Genomic DNA, 25,739 nt, shown 5'->3' on the forward strand with positions numbered 1-25,739 from the left:
GTGCCTTCCTGCTCAGTCTTGGGAGAGCTCAAGGCAGGTGGGAGAGGCCTCCCTCTCAGCAGGACAGATACCTCTACCAGTGTTTCAGAGGCCCAAGTTCATTGGCCTGTCCTTGATCCTGCCTCATTCTCATATTCATTCTCTCTCTCTCTCTCTCTCTCTCTCTCTCTCTCTCCTGAATGAACACATGGAAGCATGTACTTTAGGTTTGTAGGTGACACGCAGCTAGAAGGAATCACCATTGTGATAGATGAGACAACAAGAACCCTGTGCCTTAGCTAGAAAATTTAATTGAACAATGATCAATAAAAGATTCTATGAGTTAAAAGCATCAGTAACCCAAGGACAGAAAGGAGAGGAGCTGGCTTGAGGAGCCCCTGTAAATGAGAGTGAGGTATTCAGTGGGGTTTTCAGTGCTCAGCAGAAGCTCACAGCGCTACTTGACTACACGTCTCCCAGGCCACTGTGAGAGAAGCATAGTGTTCAGACAGGGAAGTGAGTGCCTGCTGGGCCTGCTCTGGGCCATCCAGTTCCGTTCTAGGTGTCCCCATTAGGAGGATAGTAACATGTGTATCCAGAAAAATAGAGAAACATGATGGTGATAATGGAAATTGCTCCTTTGAGAGCCAATTCAAGGAATATTTTGGAAAAGGGAGAACTTAAGGAATTCATTTCTAGCATGCACATGTGTGAAGCTCTGGGGAAGAAGGAATGATCTCTCCTCCAGGACCCTTAGTGGAGGGCACACTAAGAACAGTGGATGGAAATTCCAAACACAGAAACATTCTTATTTTTTTTTTAATTTTATTTGGGGATAAGCTCTTTTTTTTTTTTTTTAGAGAGAGAGAGAGAGAGAGAATTTTTAATATTTATTTTTTTAGTTCTCAGCAGACACAACATCTTTGTTGGTATGTGGTGCTGAGGATCAAACCCAGGCCGCACGCATGCCAGGCGAGCGCGCTACCGCTTGAGCCACATCCCCAGCCCCTGAAACATTCTTAATATTACAGCTCTCCAGCAGGAAGGGACAGCTTCATAAAGCAGAGACTTAGATATTTTGGAAAGAGCCCTGTGTGGAGTAGGAAGGTAGGTTAGAAACTCACAAAGACCCAGGACAGCTTCTGGATTTCTGTTGTCTGTGATCTTTGCTGCTCTCCCAGCTTTGTGTCCTCTGCAGCTGTGTCCAGCAAGATCTGGAAAGCCCTCTGTCCACACAGTCACTGGTCCATACACCAGAGAGCACAGTGGTCTCCATGACAACATGGAACGTCACTCAGTCCATGCAGAAATACCATAGATGTTAGCATGGACGGTCTCTTAGCCTGATAGTCATTAACCTGGAAAGTTTGCAGAAAAGTGTTCTGAGCCTAGATTTTAAAAACCTGAGTCTGGTCCTTGCTGCATTACCAACTAGCTTAGGGTCCTTAGTTTTTCCACTAACAAGTTAAGAGTGTTGGATAATCTTCAATTTACTAAATTACTAATTCACTAATTTATTCAATAAATATTTATTACATACTGCCTTCCAAACACAGTCTTCCTTAGATAAGCCTGTTCCTCTTTGGAGTTTCATTTTTTTCATCTGTAAAGCCAAGGGGATTGGATTATGTGAACTTCTAGTAGGCCATGAATGCGCCATGAATCCAATACCATCATCTCAATCCACATTTCATTGTTTTGGCTAAAACGTTTTCATGCAAGGTTCAGATGAATGCTTTGCTAAAATCAAAAACTATTTTGGTGAGGCATTTCTTCAACCTATTAATTTCTATTTTTAAAATGAAAGGATCAATTTTAATTGGTATCTATCAAATATATATTGTATTAAGAGAACAAAGAGGGAAAATTGAGAAGATAACACATATTAGTCCTAATAGTTAATGCTTATTGAAAGCTTTTGAGGCTTTTGAGACTTTGAAGGTCTGAAAATTACTTTGATGTATTCTCACTCTCAACTGGTAATTTGTCTGAATATAGAACCCCAGGTGGGAAATAATTCTCACCAAGAATTTAGAAAGAATTGCTTCACTTCCTTTATGTCCTAATGTTGGTATTGAAGCCTGCAGTCATTGATTCTTGATTTATTGGTTTTTTTAAAAAATGATGTTTTCTCTCTCTCTCTCTCTCTCTCTCTCTCTCTCTCTCTCTCTCTCTCTCAGCTTTTAGAATGTTCTTTTTCTAAAAGTATGTGCTAATACCGTGCTTTAGAATGGGTCTTTTAAAATTCATTATACCATCCACTTAGAGCATCATATCCATTTAGCAATTCTTGCCCTTCAATTCTAGGAATTTTTCCTGACAAGTTATTCCTCTCCATTCTGTCTGTCAGGAACTTGTTAGATCGATTCTCTAATTTTCTTCTATTTTCTCTCTTATTTCCTCTCTTGGTGTTCTTGTTCTAGCTTCTGACCATTCTTTGACATTATCTATGAAATGTTCCATGTCAAGCTTAATATCCTTAATTTCTAAGAGCTTTTTCTCATTCTATCATTTTTCCCTCTCTGTAGCAGCGTGTTGTTTTTTCACGGGTGTAGTATCTTCTCTCAACTCTCTAAGGAGGGGATAGTACAGTATTGTTGAACTTTTACTGTCCTGCTTGCATTTGGCTTCCTCTGAGTTCCCGGACCTTCTCGCTGACCTATTTTGAACTGTTAGAAAGGCTTCTCTGAAAAGTCTGGTGCTCTGCAGCTGAAGGTTCTCCAGCTGTGTGAGGCATGAAGGCTGCCTGGCTCTTCCTCCTACGGGGGTGGGGGGGGGGGCTCATTGGCTGGAAGCCTCACTGCATGCCGTGTGACCAGGAGGGCACCGGAGGGTTGGGTGGGGAGCAACCTCCAAATGTCAGTATCTGAGTATCTGCACATCTTTTCCAAGAAGTAATTGCCAAATGTGCCTAAGGTATTTATATGTGGCTGCTGGTGTTCTGGGACCTGTGAGACAACGGGGTGGCAGCCATCTCCCCATTCCATATGTAGGCCTTCATTGAATTTCAGTGTTTCAGGACAGAGTGCACAGGATTGAGGAGGGGTCTTGGTGTCTTCTCAGACTCCCAATCCATCTTCTGATTTTATCCCCAAATAGAAACCCATCCTCAGTGTCACCTGCGCCTGTGGGAAGGCTGTGCAGAGCTCTCTGGCAGGAACCTGCATCTCGTCTTCTCCATTCTACCAGCTTAGATATGGCTCTTGCATCTACTTTCCATCATTTAAAACAAAAAGGTTTTGTTTGTTTTACTTCTCTTATCCACTGGAGGTAACACCCCTTTTGTCATTTCTGTCAGGTTTCGGGGTTAGTGAAGGTACAGCCCAATACTAAAAAGGCGAGATATTTTTTTGTTTTGAAAAGAACAAACTAACTGGTAGGAATGGGTGGGCTAGAGAGACCGCTCCACCATTGTAGCCAGACTGCTCCATTACATGTGAGGTAATAATTCATGGAACAGGTTCACGCGTGCACTCAGCAGGAATTTACTGATCATCTGCTGCATGTCAGGCATTGCTCTAGGCTCAGGAGATATAAGAACAAGATAGGGACTGTTCCTGATGTCTTGGATCTCACAGTCAGATGTGGGATATGAGCAACAAATGACAAATAAACCAGACAGCATGTTAATGATAAGTGCTCAAGAAAATTAAATAGGGCTGCGTGTTGGTGAATGAAGAAACCACTCCAGTCTGGAGTACTAAAACCATCCCTAAAGTCCTGTTGCCTCATCTTAGGAATGAGGAAATACAGGTATGGAAAAGGAAGGGATTGGCTCAGTGTCACATGTGGGGAACCTTGCACTTGACCAAAGCCTCCCAATTCCCATTCCCAATCCCCACTCCCAATCCCTCCCACTATTAATTACTGTGCAATTCAGGAGGCCATATGAGACCACAGTGCTCCTTAAAGCACCATGGGAAGCAACTAAACCAAATAGCTCCTCAGGTACAGTAAGAAGCAACCGCCCCAGCTCCAGTGAAGAAGGATAAAACACATTAGTAAGCTTTAGATTCAGTCTTCCAGCATGCAAAGTGAAGAGGTCCCAAAGCTCCACAGTATTCCTAAATTTGCTTCAAAGTTATAATCAACTGAAGATGAAACACAACACTAAACTCTTGCCAAGGGACCTAATTCCTGGAGAGTCCAGACATCTGACTTTCCCAATATTGCAGGGACATGGGTTTAGTAAGGGAGAGATTTTGCATTTACCACAATGAGGTCTCATCATCAATGTGGACTTTCCCAAATCTTCCATACTGTCCTAGGAAAAATTAGGAACTATCCATCCACTACCCCTTTAGACTCAGTCTTCCAGCATGCAAACTGAAGTATTATGTCCTCTTGGAATAGTTGCATTTTTTCCCACTATATTTGTCAATTCGTTTTTGAGGTTGTTATTGTTGATGTTATTGTTACTTTCATTATAAAATAACACTTAGGTTTAGAAACATTGGGCAGTACTAGAAATAAGAAAGCAAAGTGGGGCTGGGCACAGTGGCGCACTCCTGTAATTCCAGCCACTTGGAAGGCTGAGGCAGGAGGATCCCAAGTTCAAAGCCAGCCTTAGCAACTTAGTGAGACCCTATCTAAAAATAAAAGGGGCTGGGGATGTGGTCTGTGGTTAAGCACCCCTGGGTTCAATCCCTGGTACTGGGGAAAAAAAAAGAGAGAGAGAGAGAAAGAGAGGAAGGAAGGAAGGAAGGGAGGGAGGGAGGGAGGGAGGGGGGAGGGAGGGAGGAGGGAAATTACCCAGAATCTACTACCCAACAAAAACAGGGTTAACATTTTGATGAATTTCCTTCCTGTTTATTTTTAATAGGGTTGTTAAGTGTTGATGTTCTTCACAGAGTTATATACGCAATAATACATCCTGTCCTTTTTAACTTTCTATGTGATAGGCAGTTTTGAAGCTATTACAAAGCTGCATGAACATCTAGTGGCTACCTAATTCATCATTCAATTAGTGGATGTGTCATAATGACTAACCCTTCCCTTCTTGTTGGGTTTTTATATTTTAGTTTTAAGGGGCTTTCATGTTATTGTTGCAAAGTTTTCCCTCCTTAAAAAAATGCTATTATAAACATCTTCACATTTACAGACGTGTAAGGGCAGCCACATGTCACTCCGGTGCTGTGTCTCATTTTTGTGTACTTGGAAGGGAATCATGTAATATTCTGCTTTGAGGCATTTTGTGGAAGGGATGTTACCTAATTCAATGAAACCACCCTCTGAGGGTAGAAGCCAGACAGTAGCAGCAGGTGCAGGGAGTGGAGGGGAGGAGGACAGTCTTTCCACAGGAGCTGACAGGACTCCTCAGTGCCCTTGAAGCCATGCCAGGTAGACGTGCTCCAAGTTCATATTATGCTAGGGCCCCTCTGGCCTCCGGCGTGCCATAAATATATAGATGTTAGTTCGTGTGAACTCTGCCTTGCATCGGCTGCGATCTGTGGAGGAGTCAGGTGGAGGTAGTGAGCAGGCAGGCCGCCAGCCAGCAGAGGAGGCGGAGGCCTGATTTATCTGATGGGCAGCTTGAGCCTCCGCTCTGTCATATCAGATCCAAGCTCTTGGCAGAGCAGTGTCAGGAACGGATGTGCGTGGTTGTCAGCAGGCTCGGGTGGCAGATATTGTGGGCAGTTACCAGGCTCCTGGGAAAGAGGGGTTTCTTCACTTGGAAGCTCCCTGGCAAGTAATGTGAATGAGGAGTCACGAGCAGATCCTCATTTTTCATAAAAGCATCTTGGGTCCCCACCATTTCCTTGTCAATTTTAGCAAAGAAAAAAAAAACATGTCCTGGCTTGGGGGGGGCCTTTAAAAATGTCCAAGTCACCTCCCCTAGACAGCCTTAAGGCAAGTCCTCTAGTTGCCCTAGGATAAAAGAGATTATCAAAAAGGAAAGATGTGATTCATTTATTTAATAGTGTATATGTATATATACAGTTGTCCTAGTTTGCTCCCAGGCAGCATCAAAATCAATTTCTTTTTATTTCATCTCTACTCCTTTCTTCCCAAATTTAAATAATAATTAATACTTCCAGAACTTATTCAAATGAGCGTTTAGAGAACTAATGCTGCTAACGGCACTGTCCAGGGTGCTTTATAATTATCATCTTATTTAATATTCATAACAACCTCTGAAGTCAGTACTGATATTGTCCTCATTCTACAGATGAGGAAACTGAGATAAAGAGGTGAAGCTACTTGCCCTGGGCACACAGACGGTGAAGAGAACCAGAGTCCATGTCCCTAACCCCTAGGCTGGATGCTTACTTAGCTCTCCATCCATTCAACACTACCCTACTCCAGATTCTAAGACCAAACTTATTCTTATCCCCAGGGAAATGCTGGGATTTGAGCTGATATCACGGAATGTCAGCATGAAGTCAAGTGTGTGTTTCTAGTTCTTCTCTGACCTCATACAGCACTTCTAAAATGTTCTCTCATTCCCTACACTCTCTGAGTCCCTGTCTGGATCCCCTTCCTGGGAGTGACACAGACATTTTCTCTGCTCAGCTTTCTTTTTTCCCCACTTCTTTCTAGTGCTGGGGATAAAACCCAGGTCCTCATGATAACTAGGCAAGCTGTGATTCCAGCTATTCAGGAAGATCACAAGTTTGAGTTTGGCCCTGGACACTTAGTGAGATCTTCAGCAATTTAGTAAGACCCTGTCTCAAAAATAAAATAAAAGGGCTGGGGATGTAGCTCAGTGGTGGAGTGCTTGCTGAGTATATGTGAGGTCCTAGGCTCAATCTCTAACACCTAGGAGAAGGAGAAGGAGAAGGAGGAGAAGAAAATGTAGCATCCATAACAGATGGTAAAAGTATATACCACCTGAGGGCAGGGTATGAATGGGCTTCCTGGGGACCAGGGAGTCATAGCTCCCTTCATGAAGGAACAAAAAAAAAAAGGAAAAAGAAAAGAAAAAAGGCAACCCACTGGTGATCTTAAATTAGAAACTCACTAATTTAAGAGAAGAAATTTTACTTCGAGGTGGATAGAAAGGGTCTTCTCAGGAGCACTTCTTTTCTCTTGAGAATATTTGAAGGAAGATGAGAGTCTGAGTGCTGGCTTGTTTTTTTTTTTTTTTTTTTTTTTTGGATGAGTATAACAGCTCATTGAGGAGTGGGGACAGTATGCAAGTTGCCCATGTGTAAAATCTACCTGGGAAGATAGATTTTACACACGGTGAAATCTACAAGTCACAGAGGGAGGTCGCACCCCATGCAATATTTATGGGCAGACAACTACAGACAGCCAGAGGAAGAGCATGTAGCTAAAGCATGCAAAGAGGGGGTCAGACGCTCTTTGAAATGATGAACTCGATAAGGAAAAAATGGGTGGGGGAGGAAAGGAAAGACACATCAGGGAAGTGAGGAGGCTGTGTGTACTCTGGACTATGTGGATGTCCAAGGAATTGACAATTTAAAATAACTGTTGGTGTGTAAGTCAGGATGTGGGGAGAGGTAGAGCAGGTTGGGACCAGGGGGCCTTGCAGGCTAGTCTGAGAAGGGTTCTGCCCCAGGAGGGATTAAGTGATCAAAAGACAAACCCATCTGTGAAGCAAGGACTTCACAGCTCCTGTCTGTGCGCCAGTGGTTAATACATCAAGAGGGGAAAACCCGCCAGAGGTGAGCTGTGCATTGCATCAGGCCCTGTGGGTAACTTCGGAAGGAACGCTCTGCCAAGAAGAAAAGTCAGGAAACATAAAGGGGCCATCTCTCTGAATAGGAAATATTGGAACATGAACCAAACGTGAGGAACCTTCTGCGGGCCTAAAAGGGAGAATTAGAAAACAAATATGCCAAGAACTAGAGAATAAAAATCTAAGCACTTGCCAAGGAAAAGCCTTAAAGTAATGGTTAAGAGGCTGTGGGGAAGAGAAGAATTAGGACCAGAGGTGCCATTGGCACTGTTTTCAACAACATCAACATAAAATTGATTCAAACTCCTGGGACCAGAGACTGCTGGACACGAAGGGGAGCTTTCAGAATGTGCCGTCGCCATGGACTGGGGACTAAGGTGGCGAGGGGGAGGCCCGGGGGAGTGGACAGGCATTCACTAGTCCTTTTTAAACGCATGAAAGAAGCAAAGAAAATAACGTCCATAGGGTTGTGGAAAGGGCAACTTGCTGAAAGACACGGAAGACCAGGGCCATCAGGAAGAAAAAATGAAAATGAGCAATTCTAAGAAATGATGGCTGAGTGTGTGTGAGGAATTGGGTCTTATTGGTTAATGAGGGGTTTGCTCCGTGTAACTAACTTCCATTAGGTGTGAGTTCACAATGAAGGAGAAGACCTAAAACACAAAACACAGATAAATCACGTTTAAGGACTGCTAGTGAAAGTCTCATAAGTGTGCCAAGAGCATTTGACCTCCCTATTCTTGACCTCTACCCTGCTGGTCAGCCTCTTGAAACTTTCCCATAGGATTCCAGTCCTGGATTCCTGAGCAGGGCTTTTCAAGTGTGAGCCCAGGATCCCCTGGGCACCCTAAAGCCTCCTTGTTACTCTGGGCAGAAGATGAGGAGGGTCTGTTTCAGGGCCAGCCCAGCCTGACACCATCTCACCATTTCTCATACTCTGACCCTTGGCTGCCCCTCTGGAATTCCCTTTGCACCATGGGGTGGAGACCTGCCTTAGTAAATCTTTTTGACCAAGCCAAAAGGTGAAGTGAGCTGCACCAGGACATTTATCCTGTACTTTAACCATAATTATTTTCTTGGCTGGCTTTAAAGCTTGCACATGGTTAACTATCAGGTTTGTGCTCCAAAGAAATTGGCCACTGATCCTCTATCCACTCCCTCCTGCATCTTAGAGGTCTGGGCGATTTATAAGAGGTAAACACCACCATCTAGTGGTGCTTCTCTGCAGGTACTGGATCTTGAATTGTAGACACAAAGCCTCTCCTATTCCCTCCCCTACAAGTTCCATCCCTCTCCTCTCAGCCTGCCCATGGGGCTTGTTGCAACTTACTCTAGGGTTCATAGGCCTATGAACTCTAGGGTTCATATCATATCTAGATAATGCACTGGGCAGTTTGAAACCAGAGCCTCAGGTACCCTCTGCTCTGCTCAGCAATATGCTGAAAGGGCTATACCCATTCCTGGCTGCAACCAGGTTGCTCTGAAAGGCATGTGTATGCTGGTCAGGTATGCCCAGCCTCAGGAAAGAATGAGAACTACCTGGTATTGACACAGAGGAAAAGCTCTAAGAGGGTGTTGAAGCTCAGCAATAGAAACCCTTCAGGTAGCCCGGCACATGCTCATGTCTGTAATCCCAGCAGCTGGGGAGGCTGAAGCGGGAGAATCAAGAGTTCAAAGCTAGCCTCAGCAACTTGACAAGGCCCTAAGCAAATTAGCAAGACCCTGTCTCAAAATGAAAAATAAAAACAGCTGGGGATGTAGTTCAGTGGTTAAGCACCCCTAGGTTCAATCTCTGGTACCAAAAAAATAAAAATAAAAAAGAAACCCTTCAGGTTGGAAGGAACTTTCCTGGTCATCTAGGCCAGTGTTCTATAAGTACATTAGTAGGAGATGGAATCTATTTAGTGGGGTGTCATCAGCGACTGAGAAAAACAATGAAATAGACTATCAGGGTGAAACTTATGTTTCGGTGAAATGTTTGTTCACATGTGGTGTATACCATCAAAATAATATGATGTGTTTCTCAGAGAGGTTGCAATCCAGAGAGTTGAAGAGACATGCTGTAGGCCACACCAAGGACCAGGAGCTTAGGCCACTGCCTCCCACCCACTCCATCAAACACACCCCAAAATAAGGACGGACCTTGCTTAATGTTGTGTGGTTTAAGGAGCATGGGATTCATGGTCAAGTTTGGCAGGGTAACTGTGGGAAAACCATCTAGCCAGTGTTTCCCAATGTCCTGGAGAACCCCTTTCCAGAATCACAGCAAATGTTCTTATTAAAACTAGACCTCCCTGGGCCCTAACTCTGGCCTGTTGCATCATAATCTGAAGTTGGGGCTGACACAAGGGAGGAGTAGCTAGGAAATCTGCATTTTATAATTCCCAAGGCAATTTGTATATAACTCCCCTGATCTGGATATTTCTGAATTGATATCTACTGCCATGTGGGATGGCAATGATCACAATACCTGGTTGGGGCAGGGACTTTACTAACTGTAAAGCTCTCTACATATATGAGCTATTACCATCCCATAATAACCTGCACTGAAAGATGTCTTGGGGAAGACGGGACTAGGAGAGCCATGGTGCCGGACAGTGGGGGCTGTGCATTTATGTAATAGGACCAGAGAAGTTAAATGGAGTGAAGGAGCCAACAGCATGTTTTCCTCTTCTTCTGTGTCTTCCGGCTTCCACCTTCTGTCATACAGATTCCCTTCCTGATCCATCCTGGTGGCAGTACCATGCCTGCCCATGAGATGTGTTCAGCACAGACGTCCTGCTCTGTGGCTGGTGGGGCTGCATACTGCCAGCCGTCTCATGTGTATGCTGGTCAGGTATGCCCAGCCTCATTTTAACCTTTTCAGGCCCACTGTGACAATCAAGTCCCTTTAGTGGAAATTTCTCACAATCCCTGAATGCTGAGCTTTTGCTCATTGTGGGGCCGCTGATAAAGTCCCTGGAGATGATCTGGTGTGGACTTTCCCTTTGCACCACTGTTTAGGGATAAACCTTAGAGAATAAGAGGCCAGAAAACTGGGTCTCAGCCTCCTCATTCCTTCCCTTCCCGTCACTGTACTCTAAGTGCAGCAGCTCTTAGTACTTAAGACTCTAAGTACTTAGTACTCTAAGCAGGCGCCCTGTGCTTGGTTCTATGAGCTACATTGATAACCAAATGGGTTCTCAGGAGATGGAGGCCAGCGGGAAGGGGTGGTCACACCACCAAGGGAAAAGTGAGCAGTCTCAGTGCCTAGATAGTAGGGTTTGTTCCTGCCTTCAGGGTTGCTGCACCTGTTATTGGCGCTGTCCCAGGATCAGTGCACATGCAGGCCTAGGGAAGGCTGAGCCCAGTACCAGGGAAGGCATAGGTTCCTAAATGAGATCCGCCCCTCCTCTTCCCTGCCCCACAGTGACCAAGTTGATGGCCCATTCTCTTTTGGGCAACAGAAGCCCCTATTTTAGTCTAATGCCTCCAGTGAGGGGTGGGAATGGGGGATGTCACAGGGGTTAGAAGGAAGGGAACTCAACTCTTCTGTTATTCCCACTAGAATAGCGAGTGAGTTAGAAACCCATGCAGCACAGTTGCAATCTGAGGGGTGGCAGTGGGGACAGGAGAGGAGCATGGGGTGGACCCCTTGAAAAGAGGAAAGGGATATACAGGAAAGGGTTGGAAGCACAATTGGCTGGAAGTTTGGCAAAGGAGTCATGGAAAGAGCACTAAGGAAGCAAGAAAGACTTAGAATGAAGCCCTGGTTCCTGGCAGGCTCCAGACTGGCTACAGCTGGAACTTATGAATGACCGATGACACACTGCTAATCGCCTTTTCTCCCCCCCCCCCCGTTTTCTCTCCTGTTCCCAATTCTTTTTTTTTCTATCTTCTGCCTTTTCTCCACCCTGAATCCCATCTTTCCCCTTCTCATTCCTCCCATTCCTCCTTCCTCCGCTCTCGCCCACCTTCTCCCACATTTTCTCCTCCGTCCCCCACACCCTCACTTCTCACCTATCACCACCATCACTGAAGCTCTCTGGCGGGTGTGAGCTGACCGTGGTCCTCCAGGACTTCAGCGCAGGCCACAGCAGCGAGCTGACCATCCAGGTGGGACAGACGGTGGAGCTGTTGGAGCGGCCCAGCGAGCGGCCCGGCTGGTGTCTGGTCCGCACCACAGAACGGAGTCCCCCTCAGGAGGGCCTGGTCCCCAGCAGCGCCCTATGCATCTCCCATTCCCGAAGCAGCGTGGAGATGGACTGCTTCTTCCCATTGGTGAAAGGTAGGGAGAACGGAGGGGGAGGGTAGCACGGACCATGAAGAGCACTAGGGAACTGACCTGTCTTGTGAACTTACTTTGTGTGGGAGCTGGTAATGGAGGGAGTGGGTTGGGAGCTTGAAGAGAAAGAGCTACTGGTGGCTCTGTGACTTTGGGAAAGTTGTGTAACCTTCTGAATTCACCTTATCTTCAAGAGCAAGGTTGAAGTAGGTGGCCTCCACGATCTCTCCCAGCATTCCCACTGTATCACAAGGCATTTAGGAATGCCCTCTTCTACCTGACTTCCTCCCTCTCTCCACTAGATGGCAGTGGCAGGCTGCCCCGTTCTCCCTTCCAGCCTCCTTGGTGTTTTCCACCAGAATAAAATTGCAAACTAAAATAAAACCTCCTCCCTAATTCCCAACACACTCCTGAGACCCTCCCCTAGTTCAGCCACCATCTGCTTTCTCCCTGTCCTCTGGAGCCAAAGGAAGGGCTGTCAGGAAGTTGTCAGGAGTTTGTAATTGCAGATGCTTATCCTCAGTCCTTTGAAGTAGGCTGTTAGAGAATGTCTCATACCTGGGAAGAGGAAAATCAGGAAACTCAGGAATTCAGTTCCATTTGGAGTCCAGCCAGGAGAAAGTGGGACTCACAGAGGGCAGATTGTTGTGGGGGAGAAATGAAGTATTCAATAAATAACATGACACTGCCTGGCACTTAATGCACATTAGCTGACATAAGTTGTTATATCATTTGTCATAGATTATTTACCAGAATAACTACAAACTCCCGCAAGTTGAGAGACCCCATCTACAGACTCAAAACCAAGGACAAAGAGGCTGGGAAAGTCTAAGTTCCCATAGATCCCCAGGTGTGAGTTGTTTTCATTGAGAGTGCTTTGGAACTTCCTGACCTAGCCTACTCTCCCTATCCTGGGGCTAGGTATGATGTGCATCCCCTCCCCGCTGGCCCCACTACATGTAGGGACAGTAGCTGTGACCCAGAGATGGGTAGTGGAGGCATTTAGGGTAAGAAATCTGCAGAGATGAGGTCCTCTCTACTACTGGATAGGTTAAGAGGATGATTAACTAAATATGGGAGCTGAGGTTATGGGATGGAAATGAGAGGCAAGAAAGAAAGAAGAAAAGCAGGCTGACATAGAATTTTCCAGCTAGCTCAACCAGTCAGCAGGTCTTCCTAAAGGCACTACCAGTGCCTGTCTCCATGCTGTTGGCTCTTATTCTTTGCAAGTTGGTTCCTCTCTCCCCAAGCACAGACTGATTAGACTGGGTCTTCAGGGGCAACCTGTGAGCTCTCACTATCAATTTACCCATGTAGGCTCAGAATGAGGAGTGCCTTCCTCAGGGCCAAAATCTCTATTCTGCATGGAACATCCTTTGTGCCCTTAATAAGACCTTGTTTGAAAGTAGCTGAGACTCCATCAGCTGTTCCTGCTTATATTCCAGCTGGCTGCCTACGGACAAACTGGCCTTTTCTTCCCTGTGGTGACTGTCTCCATTGGACCCTCTATCTTTGAAGTGATGCAGAATGCAGGGTTCTTCTGGAGGTTGTGGGATTAGGGTTCTTCTGGGGTCGTGGAGGTCAGAATCAATTTCTTTCTCAATCCCTAGGAGGAATTGGTCCCCTCAGCCTCACAATGAGTGCCGAGTCAGCACTCCATGTCTGTCACACGGGCTGTGCAAAGCAGGGGACATCTGGGATATGCTGAGTGCTATGTGAGTGCTCAGGCCAGAAGTGGTGCACCAGGACCATAAAAATGTTAGCACCAGGGAGGGAACTTGGAGAAGCACTGGATGGGAGTCCTCACCCCTGACTGCATAATAGATTCACAGAGGAGCTTTCCAACTGTCACCCTAAGGCCACACCTAGAACAACTAGACTCAGAATCACCAGGGTGAGGACGGGGGTGGGGGAGGAGGCAGGTTTTCTTTGTTTTTGTTTTTGTTTTTAATGCTCTGTAGGTGAATCTAAGGTACACTATGGGTTTTGACCACTGCACTAGCTCAGTCTCTTCCAAGGAGACTTCGGGGCACAGGAAGGCAATAAGCCAAAGGAAGTATTGGTGCCAGAGCAGCAGCAGACCAGGACTTGACCTCCTCACCCACACTCAATGCCCACTCCACTCGCCGGGCTTCCCGGTAGCTACAGTAGGGCTGCAGGGTTCATTCTCTCCTGCACCTTCTCTGGGGCAGTGGTGGATTGTTTCCTCCTGGTACATCTGCAGCATGACTCACGATGGGGTTGGTGAGAAAGAGCAGTGCTAGGTGGCAAAGTTGGGGTGGGACCTGCCCTTCTTCCTATTACTTTCCTGCCAGCCTGACATCTCAGGGCTTCTCTGTGGAGTTGGGATCTAGCCATTCCTTTTCATGATCCCCTCTCACTTTCTCAGCAGCTAGTGGTGGTGGGCAGCGCCTCCCAAGCGACCAAAGACTTTGTAGAGGTTTTCAATTCCAGATGCCTCTTAGATCCACCTGCAGGAGATTTTTTAAAACACATCTCACCCCAGAACAACTCAGAGTCTGGGCATCAGTGTTTCTTAACATTCTTGTTGATTCTGATATTCTGTAAGGGTTGAGAACCACTGCTTTATGGGTTCAGCACCCCTACCTGTCAGACTTAAGAGCTACTTAAAGATGTGCAGGAAGGGTTAAGGCCTAATATTTAGATTATATAAAGAACTCCTGCAACTCAACAACAAAAAATACAAACAACTGGATTCTAAAATGAGCCAAGGACTTGAATAGACATTTCTCCAAAGAAGATATATAAATGGCTGATAAGCACATAAAAAGATGCTCAGTATCACTAGTCACTAGGGAAATGCAAATCAAAACCTCCCTGAGATATCACTTCACACCCATTAGGATGGCTGTTATTTACTTCACACAATACACACACACACACACACACACATACACTACACACACAGAGGGAGAGAGAGAGGGAGGGAGGGAGGGAGGGAATAACAAGTGTTGGAAAGGATATAGAGAAATTGAAACATTTGTGCATTGACAGTGAGGCTGTAAAATGGTATATCTGCCATGGAAAACAGTGTGAGGTCCTCAAAAAATCAAAAATAGAATTATTATATGGTCCAACAAACCTACTTCTGGGTATACATCCAAAAGATTTGAAAGTAGGCACACAAACTGATATCTATACACCCATTTTCATAGCAGCATTATTCATTATTCACAATAGCTGTAAGGCAGAAGCAACTGAAGCGTCCACGGACAAATGAATAGAGAAGCAAAGTATGGTGTATATTTACGACAGAATATTATTGAGCCTTAGAAAGGAAGGAATATTTGACACAGACTATGACACAGACAAACCTTGAGGATGTTGTGCTAAGTGAAATAAACCAGTCACAAAAAGACACAGAATACAAAGTATTGTTCCACTTATATAAGATACCTTGAATAGTCAACTTTACAGAGGTAGGAAGTAGAATGGTGGTTGCCAAGGGCTGGGAGGAGAGAATAGAGAGTTATTGTTTCATGGGTACAGAGTTTCAATTTTGCTAGATGAAAAATGATCTGGAGAGGGATGGTGTTAATGATTGCACAACAAAGTAAACGTACTTAACGCCACAGAACTGCACACTTAAAAATAGTAAAAAGAAAAAGAAAAAGTTGGTTCCAAATCCCTCTACCCCAGACTCCAAACACCAGTCTGGTTGAATAGGACATCCATGGGTCTTTTCTTTTCCTGTGCACTTTATTCCTGGCTTGGGCTGGGCATCTGGGAATTGTAAAGAAATGCCTCTTTGCTTAGTGAGAACCAGGTCAGAGCTTTCACGGTGAGCCCTAGAAGCAGTTGCTCCTTAACAGAGGAACAGTGGCATGACATCATGGGGTCATACTCAGGCTTGGGCTCTCCTGATGATTTCTGCTGTAATTGCCTCTCTGGCCAGAGGAAAGTTCACTCAGGCTGTAGAAGGCAGTTTAGAACAGTGGAGAAAGCTTGGGGGTGAAGAGCCGGTCTGTGATTATTCAACTTAGATTAAGTTTGTAGTCAATTTACCAAAAGATCTAGCATTTATTGAATCTTATTATGGACCGGATTCTGAGCTGATGCTTTAATACTAATAAATCAGTTGTCCTCATTATACAAACAAGGACATAGTCTTAGAGAGATTAGGTGACTCGCTCAAATCACGTAGCTTACATGTGGTGGGCCTAGATTTGAACGCAGTCTATCTATTCCCATTCTCACTTTTTGACATGTTCTATGTCCTCCCAAGTCTGAAGGCTTCCAGACAAGTCATTTAGTTTATCCTCCATCTCACAAGGTTCCCCTGCATTAACCAGTCTGGCTGGATGAGAATTTGAAGAACACTAACCCCATTACAAATACCACACACCACTGTCTCCCTCTCCCTCTCACCTCTGGCCCCCATGTGCTTCTCTCTTGGAGTAGGAGCAGCAATCAGAGACAGATCCTGTCCTGTGTGTGCTCAGCCCCATAATAAGATCCTGTTGTCCGTAGCTGAAACAAAACGACTCTGCACAGCACTCTGGATAGCAGCTGAGCTTGGTCCAGCTCTGATAAGAACCAGCCAAGCCCTGGAGCTGGTCCAGCCTGTCCAGCAGTTTCTGCAGGATGGGAGCTTCCTGCACATTATGCTCCCAGGAGCCCAAATGCCTGAAAGTTCAGGCCCCTTGCCTTTCTTGTCCCTCTGCTATCAAATCCAGGGAATAAAGCCTCCTCTGCCTCTCAGGAGAGCCCTCCAAAATCTTTTCTGTCACATACTTTTTAGTGTGATTCTGCGTAAGAAACAACAAATCTCAGGTTTTTAGTTGACTCCATGATGCCTGTGCGACACCATAAGAAGCTAAAAATCGAAGATTCCCCAAATAATTCCTTTCAGGTATGAATGAACTTGCTACAAACTATAGCTGGCTGGTCCAAAAATCCCTCTTTATTTGTGCAGGCTTGTGTCTGTAATTGAGCAGACGTAGCCACTTTGAACTCACTTCCTCACAGAAGCAAAATTATACATGGGAGTATGATAAATGAGGGTAAGAACAGGTTTCTACACTAGCCTACACACTCCTATCTCATAATAACATTGCTGAATTCTTGTATGTTTGTGATAAAAAATAGTGGTGAGGCATTTTGAAGAAATGTGTTTAAAGATACATGAAGACATGTTGGCAGACAGTCTAAAAGGAGCTCATAGTCATTCTTCAGAGTGACAGAAAGTTAGAATTGAAATTTTCTCTTTTTATAATGGAATATAAGTAGTTCTTGATTACATTTAATTTCAATTCAGATAATTTGGGCTTTGGGCTCTTAGACTCCTAGAATCAAAGAATAACTGAGGGCTGGGGTTTTGGCTCAATGGTAGAGCGCTTGCCTAGCAAGTGTGGAGCACTGGGTTCAATCCTCAGCACCACATAAAAATAAATAAATAAAATGAAGTTATATTTTTTAAAAAAGTACCTGAAAAATGTTTAGGTTCACACTTTCCCTTAGTACAGCTAATCCCTCCTATAGTGTCCCTGATAGAGAGCCAGCCAGCATGACTTGAGCACTCCCAGGGACCTGGAACAAATTATTACTAGAAGAAGCCCATTGAATTTTAGTGCATTTTTGATGCTAGAAAATTCCTCATAGTTTAGTACTCAAATTCCTCATAGTTTAGTACTGAGCAGGACATGTCCTGCTCATCCCTCCTATATTCTCCCCTCCCAGACCCCCAATTCACCGTCTCATCCTCCCTCCCCTTATAATCTTTTTTTAAATTTATTTTTTATTTGCAGTTGGACACAATACCTTTATTTATTTATTTTTATGTGGTGCTGAGGATCGAACCCAGGGCCTTGCACATGCTAGGGGAGCGTTCTACCACTGAGCTATAGCCCCAGCCCCGCTTCTAATCTTTATCTGTAACAAAGTAATATAATTTGCTCTTAAAATGTTAGATACTTCTTTTCCTGAGGTATAAGCACCTAGCAATTTCTCCATAAATCTTTTAATTAGTTTTTAGAACAGAACAAAGAACGTTAATTAAATTCAACACTCCCAACTTATTTAAAATGATTATTTGGCTGTGTGCATTTATAGTTCTTTTAAACTTCCTTGATTTAGAAATTTCCACAGTCTATCCTCACCCTTATGGGGATGGGACACCCCCAGTCTCTCACTCAGACTCCTAACCTGGTGTCCTCTCTGGGCACAAGGCTTAGAGGTGAATACCTTCTACTCAGAGACACTCTACGTACTGATTAGCTTTTTCTCATTATTCTTGACAGTCATTCATATTGTTATTTGTTCTAAAATAGCATTTTCATTCTTTCATCCATGTCTTCTTGAATTACCTCTTGGACCTCATCCCACTTCTAAAACTGTGTGGTTTGTTCTTTCCTCTATCACATCAGGTAAAATAACCATTGTTAATGTAAATTAGCCTAAGTATCCTGTATTTAATGCATTTAAGTATAGCATAAATATTTTAATTGTGAGGTCCAATGTATTAGGTTGAACCACATGAAATTTCCATTTTTATAATAAAAAAAATGGTTGACTATCAGCAATCTTAAATGTTTCAGTCTAATAGGATCCAATCAGCCTGCCTTTTCCTTGGAAGGGTACTCATAAATCTTGGTAGAAACAAAGGAGGATCTGGTCCTCAAGTGGTGAGACAGGCCAAGAAGAAGACAGGATGAGGAGTGAGAAACCACTTGTTTTGAGTGAAAAGTCACTTCATCTTCTTGGTCTTAGTTTCCACACCTATGCGAAGGGAAGCTGATAAAACGACCATCTCACAGAGTAACTTGGAGGTGCAAAGGTGGCAATGTTGAGTAAAGGTACTTTTTAAACTGTAAGGTTGGTCTTACTGGCATGTGTACAGCCTGGTATCTTTAGAATTAAAAAAATCAATAAAAGTGACATGAGGCTTTACCATGGTACATAGCAGGCCATGGAAAGAAGACTCTTAGAGTCTTGGGGTAGAGTACCTGAGTCTGGGTCCTGACTCCACCACTGACTACCTAGCTCATGACCTTGGGCAACATGCTTAAAAATCTATAAAATAGCTAAATAGTGCTGACCTCCCAGCCCACATGCCATGCTCGAGGCAGTCAGTTAATGCTCATTTCCTTGCCTGCCCTTGGTCCCAGTTTACCTGAATCTGAGTCTAGGCTGTCTCCAGCCTGAATCTTCTCCAGGGCTGAACAAGGGTCAAGGGTCTGTTTCTGGTTTCATGCATAAGGTTTTCAGAGACCCCAATATTGTCTCCAGTCTGCACTTTGTCTTCCCTCAGTTTCTTCTATTCCTGGTCTGTCTGCCCTGGACTCTTTCCCCAGTCGACCCATAGCAGGTCCATCTGGCTCCATGGTTTCCTGAGAACTGGTGTCTGTTTCCCTCTTCTAGCCCTTTTGCTTTCTATCCAGAGCTCTGAGATCATATCTGATAGATTTGAGCTAAAAATCCAAGTTTCCCCCCTGCTTGCCCCTCTGGCACTCTGACCTTCTTTGCTGGTTAATTCTGGTGATTGAAGGTAACATCCAGGCCATGCCCTCTTGGTGACGATCGACCTATGTGATGGAGGGCTTTGCTGAGACTGAGTGTCAGGGTGCACGTGATGGTGTCACTCTTCAATTCAAAGAAAAGTAGAACAGAGGAAATTTTGTGAAAACTGTCTTTCTTATGTCCATTTTAACTGACTTGCATCCACTTGCTTGTCTGTTGGGATAGGCCAAAAATGGCTTTATAATTATCGACCAAGGGGATGGGAACCCTCCCAGGATACGGTTTCAGGAAGAGGGAGACTCAAGTGCCTTCCAATTCACTTTTTTTTTCTTTTCTCTTTTTCTTTCTTTTTCTTTTTTCTTTTTTGTTTTTTTCTAATAAGGCAGCAAGGACAGTTATAAATTGTGCCCCAGGCCTACCTTGCTGTGTGTTCTGGGTGAGACATCCTGCCTGTGGCTACCATCCATCTAATATTACTTAGGACATTAAAAAGTTTGGAATCAAGGCCTCAGGGAGGAACATATGAGCCCAGGCCACATCCTCCTCTTCACACATCTCAACCAGGCTGCCTCCAAGCAGAAATGAGCAGCAGGAGGTCTCAGCCTGTCAAGAGAAAGAGCTGGTTTCTATGGCTCCTCCTGCAGAGATACTGTATTTTCCTCTTTGTAGTTGGCCTGCTGTGACTTAGTTTATGCTACGTGTCAATTTCAGCAGCTGTATGTACCTGCCTGCTGGTACCCACTGTAAATTTGGGAAATCTCCATGATGATGGTGTTTTGAATAGGATGATGTTTTGAATAGGATCCTTGTGAGCTGGGCATGGTGGCCCACGCCTGTAATCCCAGAGTCTCTGGAAGCTGAGGTAGGAGGATCATGAGTTTCAAGCCAGCTGCAGCAATTTAGCGAAGCCCTGAGCAACTTAGTGAGACCCTGTCTCTAAATAAAATATAAAAAGGGCTGGGGATGTGGCTCAGAGGTTAAATGCCCCTGGGTTTAATCCCTGGTACAAAAAAAAATAGGATCCTTGTTCCTTGAAGCCTCACCTGCCAATGGGTGGAGCTCAAAGCAGCAGTGAGCACAGTGGGATTTAGTCCCACAGCAGAAAACCCCTTATGATGGTACTTTCCCAGGGAAAGCTAGAGGTGGTCAGTACAGGTGAGGACATCCCAGACAGCAAAGTGTTCCTTTTCCCCTTGCTTAGAGCTAACTAAGCTGAAACTATCTTCCTCCTAAAGGAACACAGGAACCCAAGAATGATGTGAACTGACCTGGCTTTGGGAGAGAAAGAAGATGTGGCTGTGGTCTGGGTGGCCACCTTCTCTGCTCAGGAAAGTTCAGGGATGGGAGGGCCTCAGACCTTGAGGAGCAGCCCTTGTACACCCTGGCTTGAGGAGCTCTCAGCAATGAGATTCTGAGGCTTCTGAGCAGGACAGAGCAGTCAGGACCCTGCTCACTGCCTTCCTGTGTCACCTGCACTTTGAGAACAACTCCTAATTGAAGTCTGTGTAGGCTTAAAACTGCAACCTTAACCCAGACATGCAAACATGAGTGGGAAGTGTTTCCATTTACAACTACTGACATGTATAGGACCAGCCCTCTGCCCCCTAAGCACTCACTGGGCAGCCTGCCCCTTTCTTCGACTTGCTGTTGAGGCTGGCCTGCATTACCTCATGTTCCCATCTTGGTCCCCAGCCACAGCAAGAAACTCTGATTCTGATATTGTATCCACTTACCTTCCTTGCCACATGGCCCCATAGGCCACAGGAAGTTGGTGCCTGCCTTTGTACACAGGTAGGCAAAGAGGCCATTACATTGCTGACCCCCAGCACAGGGAGAAGGCCCAGGCCAAAGACCCTCCTTAGCTCACATCCTTCCAGTGTGTCTGGTCTCTACCTCACACAGACAAAAGTCCTTCCTGTGGCTTCTGAGTGCTTCAAAGGCCTGACCTAGAACCTGTTCTGACTCTACCCCTATGTGTTAATTCCTGAGGCTGCTGTAACAGACTTCTGTGAACCTAATCACTTCAAACAAAAGCATTTCCTGCAGTTCAGTGAATTACAATCCCAGAACAAGTTTTAACAAGCTAAACTCAAGGTGATGTCCTCTGCCACAGGCTCTAGGGCAGAAACCATTTCCTGCCCTTTCTAGCTTCTAGACGCTCCCAGCATTCCTTGGCTTGTGGTTCCTTCCCCCTTCTTCAAAGCCAACAGTGTTGCCTGTCCCTAGTAGTCGCATCTCCCTCAGACCTCAGCAGGGAAGTTCTCTGCTTTTAAGGGTGCCCCTGATTGCACTGTGCCCACATAGATAATCCTGAATATCCTCCCATCTTAAGGTCCTTCACTAAGTCACACCTGCAAAGTCCTTTCATGTAGAAGGTGTTGTATTGACAGGTTCTGAATATTAGGATGTAGACATCTCTTGGGGGCTCTTCTTCTGCCTACCTCATCCTAGCATCCTCCTGACCAGCCTGCCTAACCCCTGAAGAGTTCTTGTGTGAGAAACCAGGCTCAGTGTGTTCATTCCCAAGACCTGTTGAGGAAACTGGCCTAAGCCTTAGCAGGAGGGCCTGAGGATGGGGACAGGGAGTAATGTCTTGATGCTAGAAGTTCCGACTGAGGACATCTTTAAAATCCCATTTTCTGTGAAGTCTTTGAGGACAGATGAGCTAAGCATCTCTCATTTGTTTGGAAGGTTAAAAATTCAGAAATAGGAGAACAGCATCTTCCACTGGAAATTTTCAATAAACTGAACGGCAAAATTTGTTCCATTTAATGCACCATAACCTCTTCAATGGACCCAACGAAGCCACATGATGCTGTAATTGCTCCTTCTCCTGTGGGAGGGGAGGTGGCACTGACAGTTGGAATTAAAATGCCATCCCCTATGGTGGACACTGGACAACCGCAAGCCCACCTAAATTGAAACTCAGTCCAAGTGATAGACTGACACTTCTTACTGCTCTCCTTTGGGAACACTTTGACCTACTTATAAGTAAGTGTTTTTGGAAGTGGATAGAACCTGGAGGGGGTTGTTTTTAGCAACTCTAGCTGCAGCCATCTTTCACTTTGATAAATAGCTCTCTCCTCCTGAGCTCAGGCCAGCAGTGAGGCTCAGCATGGATCTCTAGAACATGTCCTTACTACTAGCAGCTCTATCTCCCTATCTCCCAGAAGAACATGAACATTGGCCATGCTAGGGAGACACTGGGTCCTCGGTATAATCCCACAATCTTCCCCAGTATTGCCTGGATGATCCCCCTACCTTGGGCCTGGTCCAAACTAGAAGACAATCAGCAATCCTTCCTTTCTGAACAAAAGGGGCTGTTTGATGGGATGAGCTGGGGCTTAACTCTCTTGAAGATAAGTGAGACAGCTAGAAAGAGGCAGGCAGGGGTCAGGTGCGCAGGTGCAGAGGAACACATTTATAGGCCTGTGGTTAAAATCATGTCAGATGGCCTAAATGATGGTTAACCAATGAGTCCAGGAGCTACCCACCAGATGGATGGTGGTACCCATGAGGCCAGCAATGGTGTAGTGGTTACTAAGCAGATATAATTAGAGATAACTATGCATAATGGTGACAATCAGGCTTTTTCTATGGACATTACTATTAAAAAATACATATCACCTGGGAATAGTTACCCATCTAGAAGTCCCACAATTTTGAAGAAAACATATATTTGGAGTCAAACTAAATGTAGTATCAACACATACATTGCACTTCCCCTATCTAAACTCAGGCTTCTGGTCACCAATGACTCTTTTCACATAAAGAAGATACCTTTACCTTATGTCAAGGACTTGTCTGTCTTCAGTTTCTTTTATCTGCCAAAAAAAAAAACCAAGCCAACTGCTTTTCTTAGAATTCACCCTGTTGTTCTTTGCTGCAGAGGTGCTGGATCAAGGATACCTCAATGTTGGGCCTGGCATTAGGCACTAGTGTGACTGCCTGTCCCCTACCCAGGTTAGCTACGAGCTTCAGTGACACTGGACCATGACCTCAGGCATCTGCCCCTTCCAGCAACAGACATATGCCCAACTTTTTTTCCTTCAGGCTTATTATCTTCAGATCTACAGGACAGAAGTTTTCTGGATCACGGCACTTCCACATTTTTTAGTGAGAGTCCAGGCCAGAGACATAAGGAATAGCAACTTTGCCCAAACTCAGGCCTAGGATTCACGTGAGAACCTTCTTTCTGTGCCAAGTACACTACAGACCTTTTACAGAATATCTCCCGAGATGTTCACAGGCTCAGTAGAGTCTGTGAGGGTGGTTCCTGGTGAATATGGACCACAGACCCTGCCTGCCCCATCTGTACTCCAATTCCTCACTCAACTGCTTCTTCCACTCATAGAGACTCTCTCCCCCACCACCCACTCTAGAGTTTGATTCAGATTCATATCTATAGTTTTTAAAAAAAACTGTTCAGGGAGTTTCAATGTCAAGTCAGATCTGAGAACTTCAAGCCTCAGGGCTCAAGGTCTCCCACTCTTCAGCAAGAGTCTCAGCTAAGTGGGTAGAGTTTAGGAAGCCCCTGAACACACACCTTTGTTTCTTCAACTCTCATGATTGGTCCCTCAAGCCCATGGCATCAAGTGATTCTCCCTCAGCCTCTCAAGTAGCTGGAACTATAGGTGCACGCCATGGTGCTTGCATTCTGCCTGTGTCATGCTGTTCAGCAGCTAAGTGCATGTTCCCTGTGTAGATTTCAGACCTCTGATCTGCTGGATTGTTGATACCACGATGGTATGTATTTTTTCAAATAACCCAGTCCTGCCTTTCATTTGTGGGTGTGGCTTACAATCATGCAATTCTAGTCAAGTATTAATCATTTACTCAACAAGTAATTGGTGTTTGAACATCTACTACCTGCAAGTCACTGAACTTATCTGTACAGGGACATTTATATGGGAAATACAAGTTGGATAACATGTTCCCCAGGTAAAGGCAAAGAACAACAGGGTGAATTCTAAGAAAAGCAGTTGGCTTGGTTTTTTTTTTTGGCAGATAAAAGAAACTGAAGACAGACAAGTCCTTGACATAAGGTAAAGGTATCTTCTTTATGTGAAAAGAGTCATTGGTGACCAGAAGCCTGAGTTTAGATAGGGGAAGTGCAATGTATGTGTTGATACTACATTTAGTTTGACTCCAAATATATGTTTTCTTCAAAATTGTGGGACTTCTAGATGGGTAACTATTCCCAGGTGATATGTATTTTTTAATAGTAATGTCCATAGAAAAAGCCTGATTGTCACCATTATGCATAGTTATCTCTAATTATATCTGCTTAGTAACCACTACACCATTGCTGGCCTCATGGGTACCACCATCCATCTGGTGGGTAGCTCCTGGACTCATTGGTTAACCATCATTTAGGCCATCTGACATGATTTTAACCACAGGCCTATAAATGTGTTCCTCTGCACCTGCGCACCTGACCCCTGCCTGCCTCTTTCTAGCTGTCTCACTTATCTTCAAGAGAGTTAAGCCCCAGCTCATCCCATCAAACAGCCCCTTTTGTTCAGAAAGGAAGGTGTTCATTGTTGTGGGAAATGGGAATGAGACCAAAAATGGACTTATAGGCAAGCAGAAAGCCCAATCCATGTAAATGGACAGGCTGCAGCCACCACTGGAGACAAACTCTGCCAAAAATAAGACTGTTTCCAAACAGCCACCTGTTTGGGGAATTAAGAACAATCTAAAGATATTGCTACAGCTCAGTGGCTTTTAGACTGAATTTTAGGAGTTGGTGGCTGAGTATTTGAAACCCCGAAATTGGGAGATATTCCATTGGGTTACACAAAAAGGCATGTACTCCCCCCCCACACCTATGGAAAGTCCAGGGATAGATAAACATTTGGGGAAAGGTACATCTAGTTATTCAGATTATATCACTAGAGATCTCTCTCATTTCTCTCTCTCATCAAGTACATTGGCATCATTCCCAGGCAGCTTCTCCAGCATGGCTTGGGTATAGCAAGATTGCCTCCACCTGCTTTAGGCTAATATTTCACCAACTTCAAAATGTTGTGGGAAGATATTGCTGCTTTCCCAGTAGCTCTTGCTAAGGTTCCTACTCTTTGCATGAACTTGGGTCATGTGCTAAATCTCATCCAATCCCCGTGATTGACAGGCAAGACCAGGTCTTAGGCTTTTCCTTGGAGTGTGGGGTGGGCAGGGGGAAGATGTCAGCCACACCCAAAAACATGGTCTGGGAGTGAAGAAGGATGGTTCTTCAAAGAAAATCAAGGTGCTATTACAAGAAAGAAGAAGGTCTAGGTGGCAAATAGGGGAAAATACACTCCATGGGGGGTTCTCAAAGTGTAGTCCCTGTAGCCAACAATGCCAGCATCCTCCCTGGGAACTTATGGGAAT

The 25,739-nt window shown here is 44.9% G+C and overlaps 1 protein-coding gene across 4 annotated transcripts in view; it reads left to right on the forward strand.

Annotated features, from left to right (window-relative positions):
• Positions 1–25,739, forward strand: part of KALRN (kalirin RhoGEF kinase) — a 662,170-nt gene that overhangs the window by 507,860 nt on the left and 128,571 nt on the right. For all 4 annotated transcript variants that reach the window (XM_081301757.1, XM_081301753.1, XM_081301759.1 and 1 more), the window contains exon 34: positions 11,642–11,888. In XM_081301757.1, the coding sequence (XP_081157883.1) occupies positions 11,642–11,888 (247 nt within the window). The remainder of the gene's footprint in view (positions 1–11,641; positions 11,889–25,739) is intronic.

The sequence above is a fragment of the Spermophilus citellus genome, assembly GCF_964194105.1.
Source record: "Spermophilus citellus genome assembly, chromosome: 7".
In the NCBI taxonomy this organism is placed as follows: domain Eukaryota; kingdom Metazoa; phylum Chordata; class Mammalia; order Rodentia; family Sciuridae; genus Spermophilus; species Spermophilus citellus.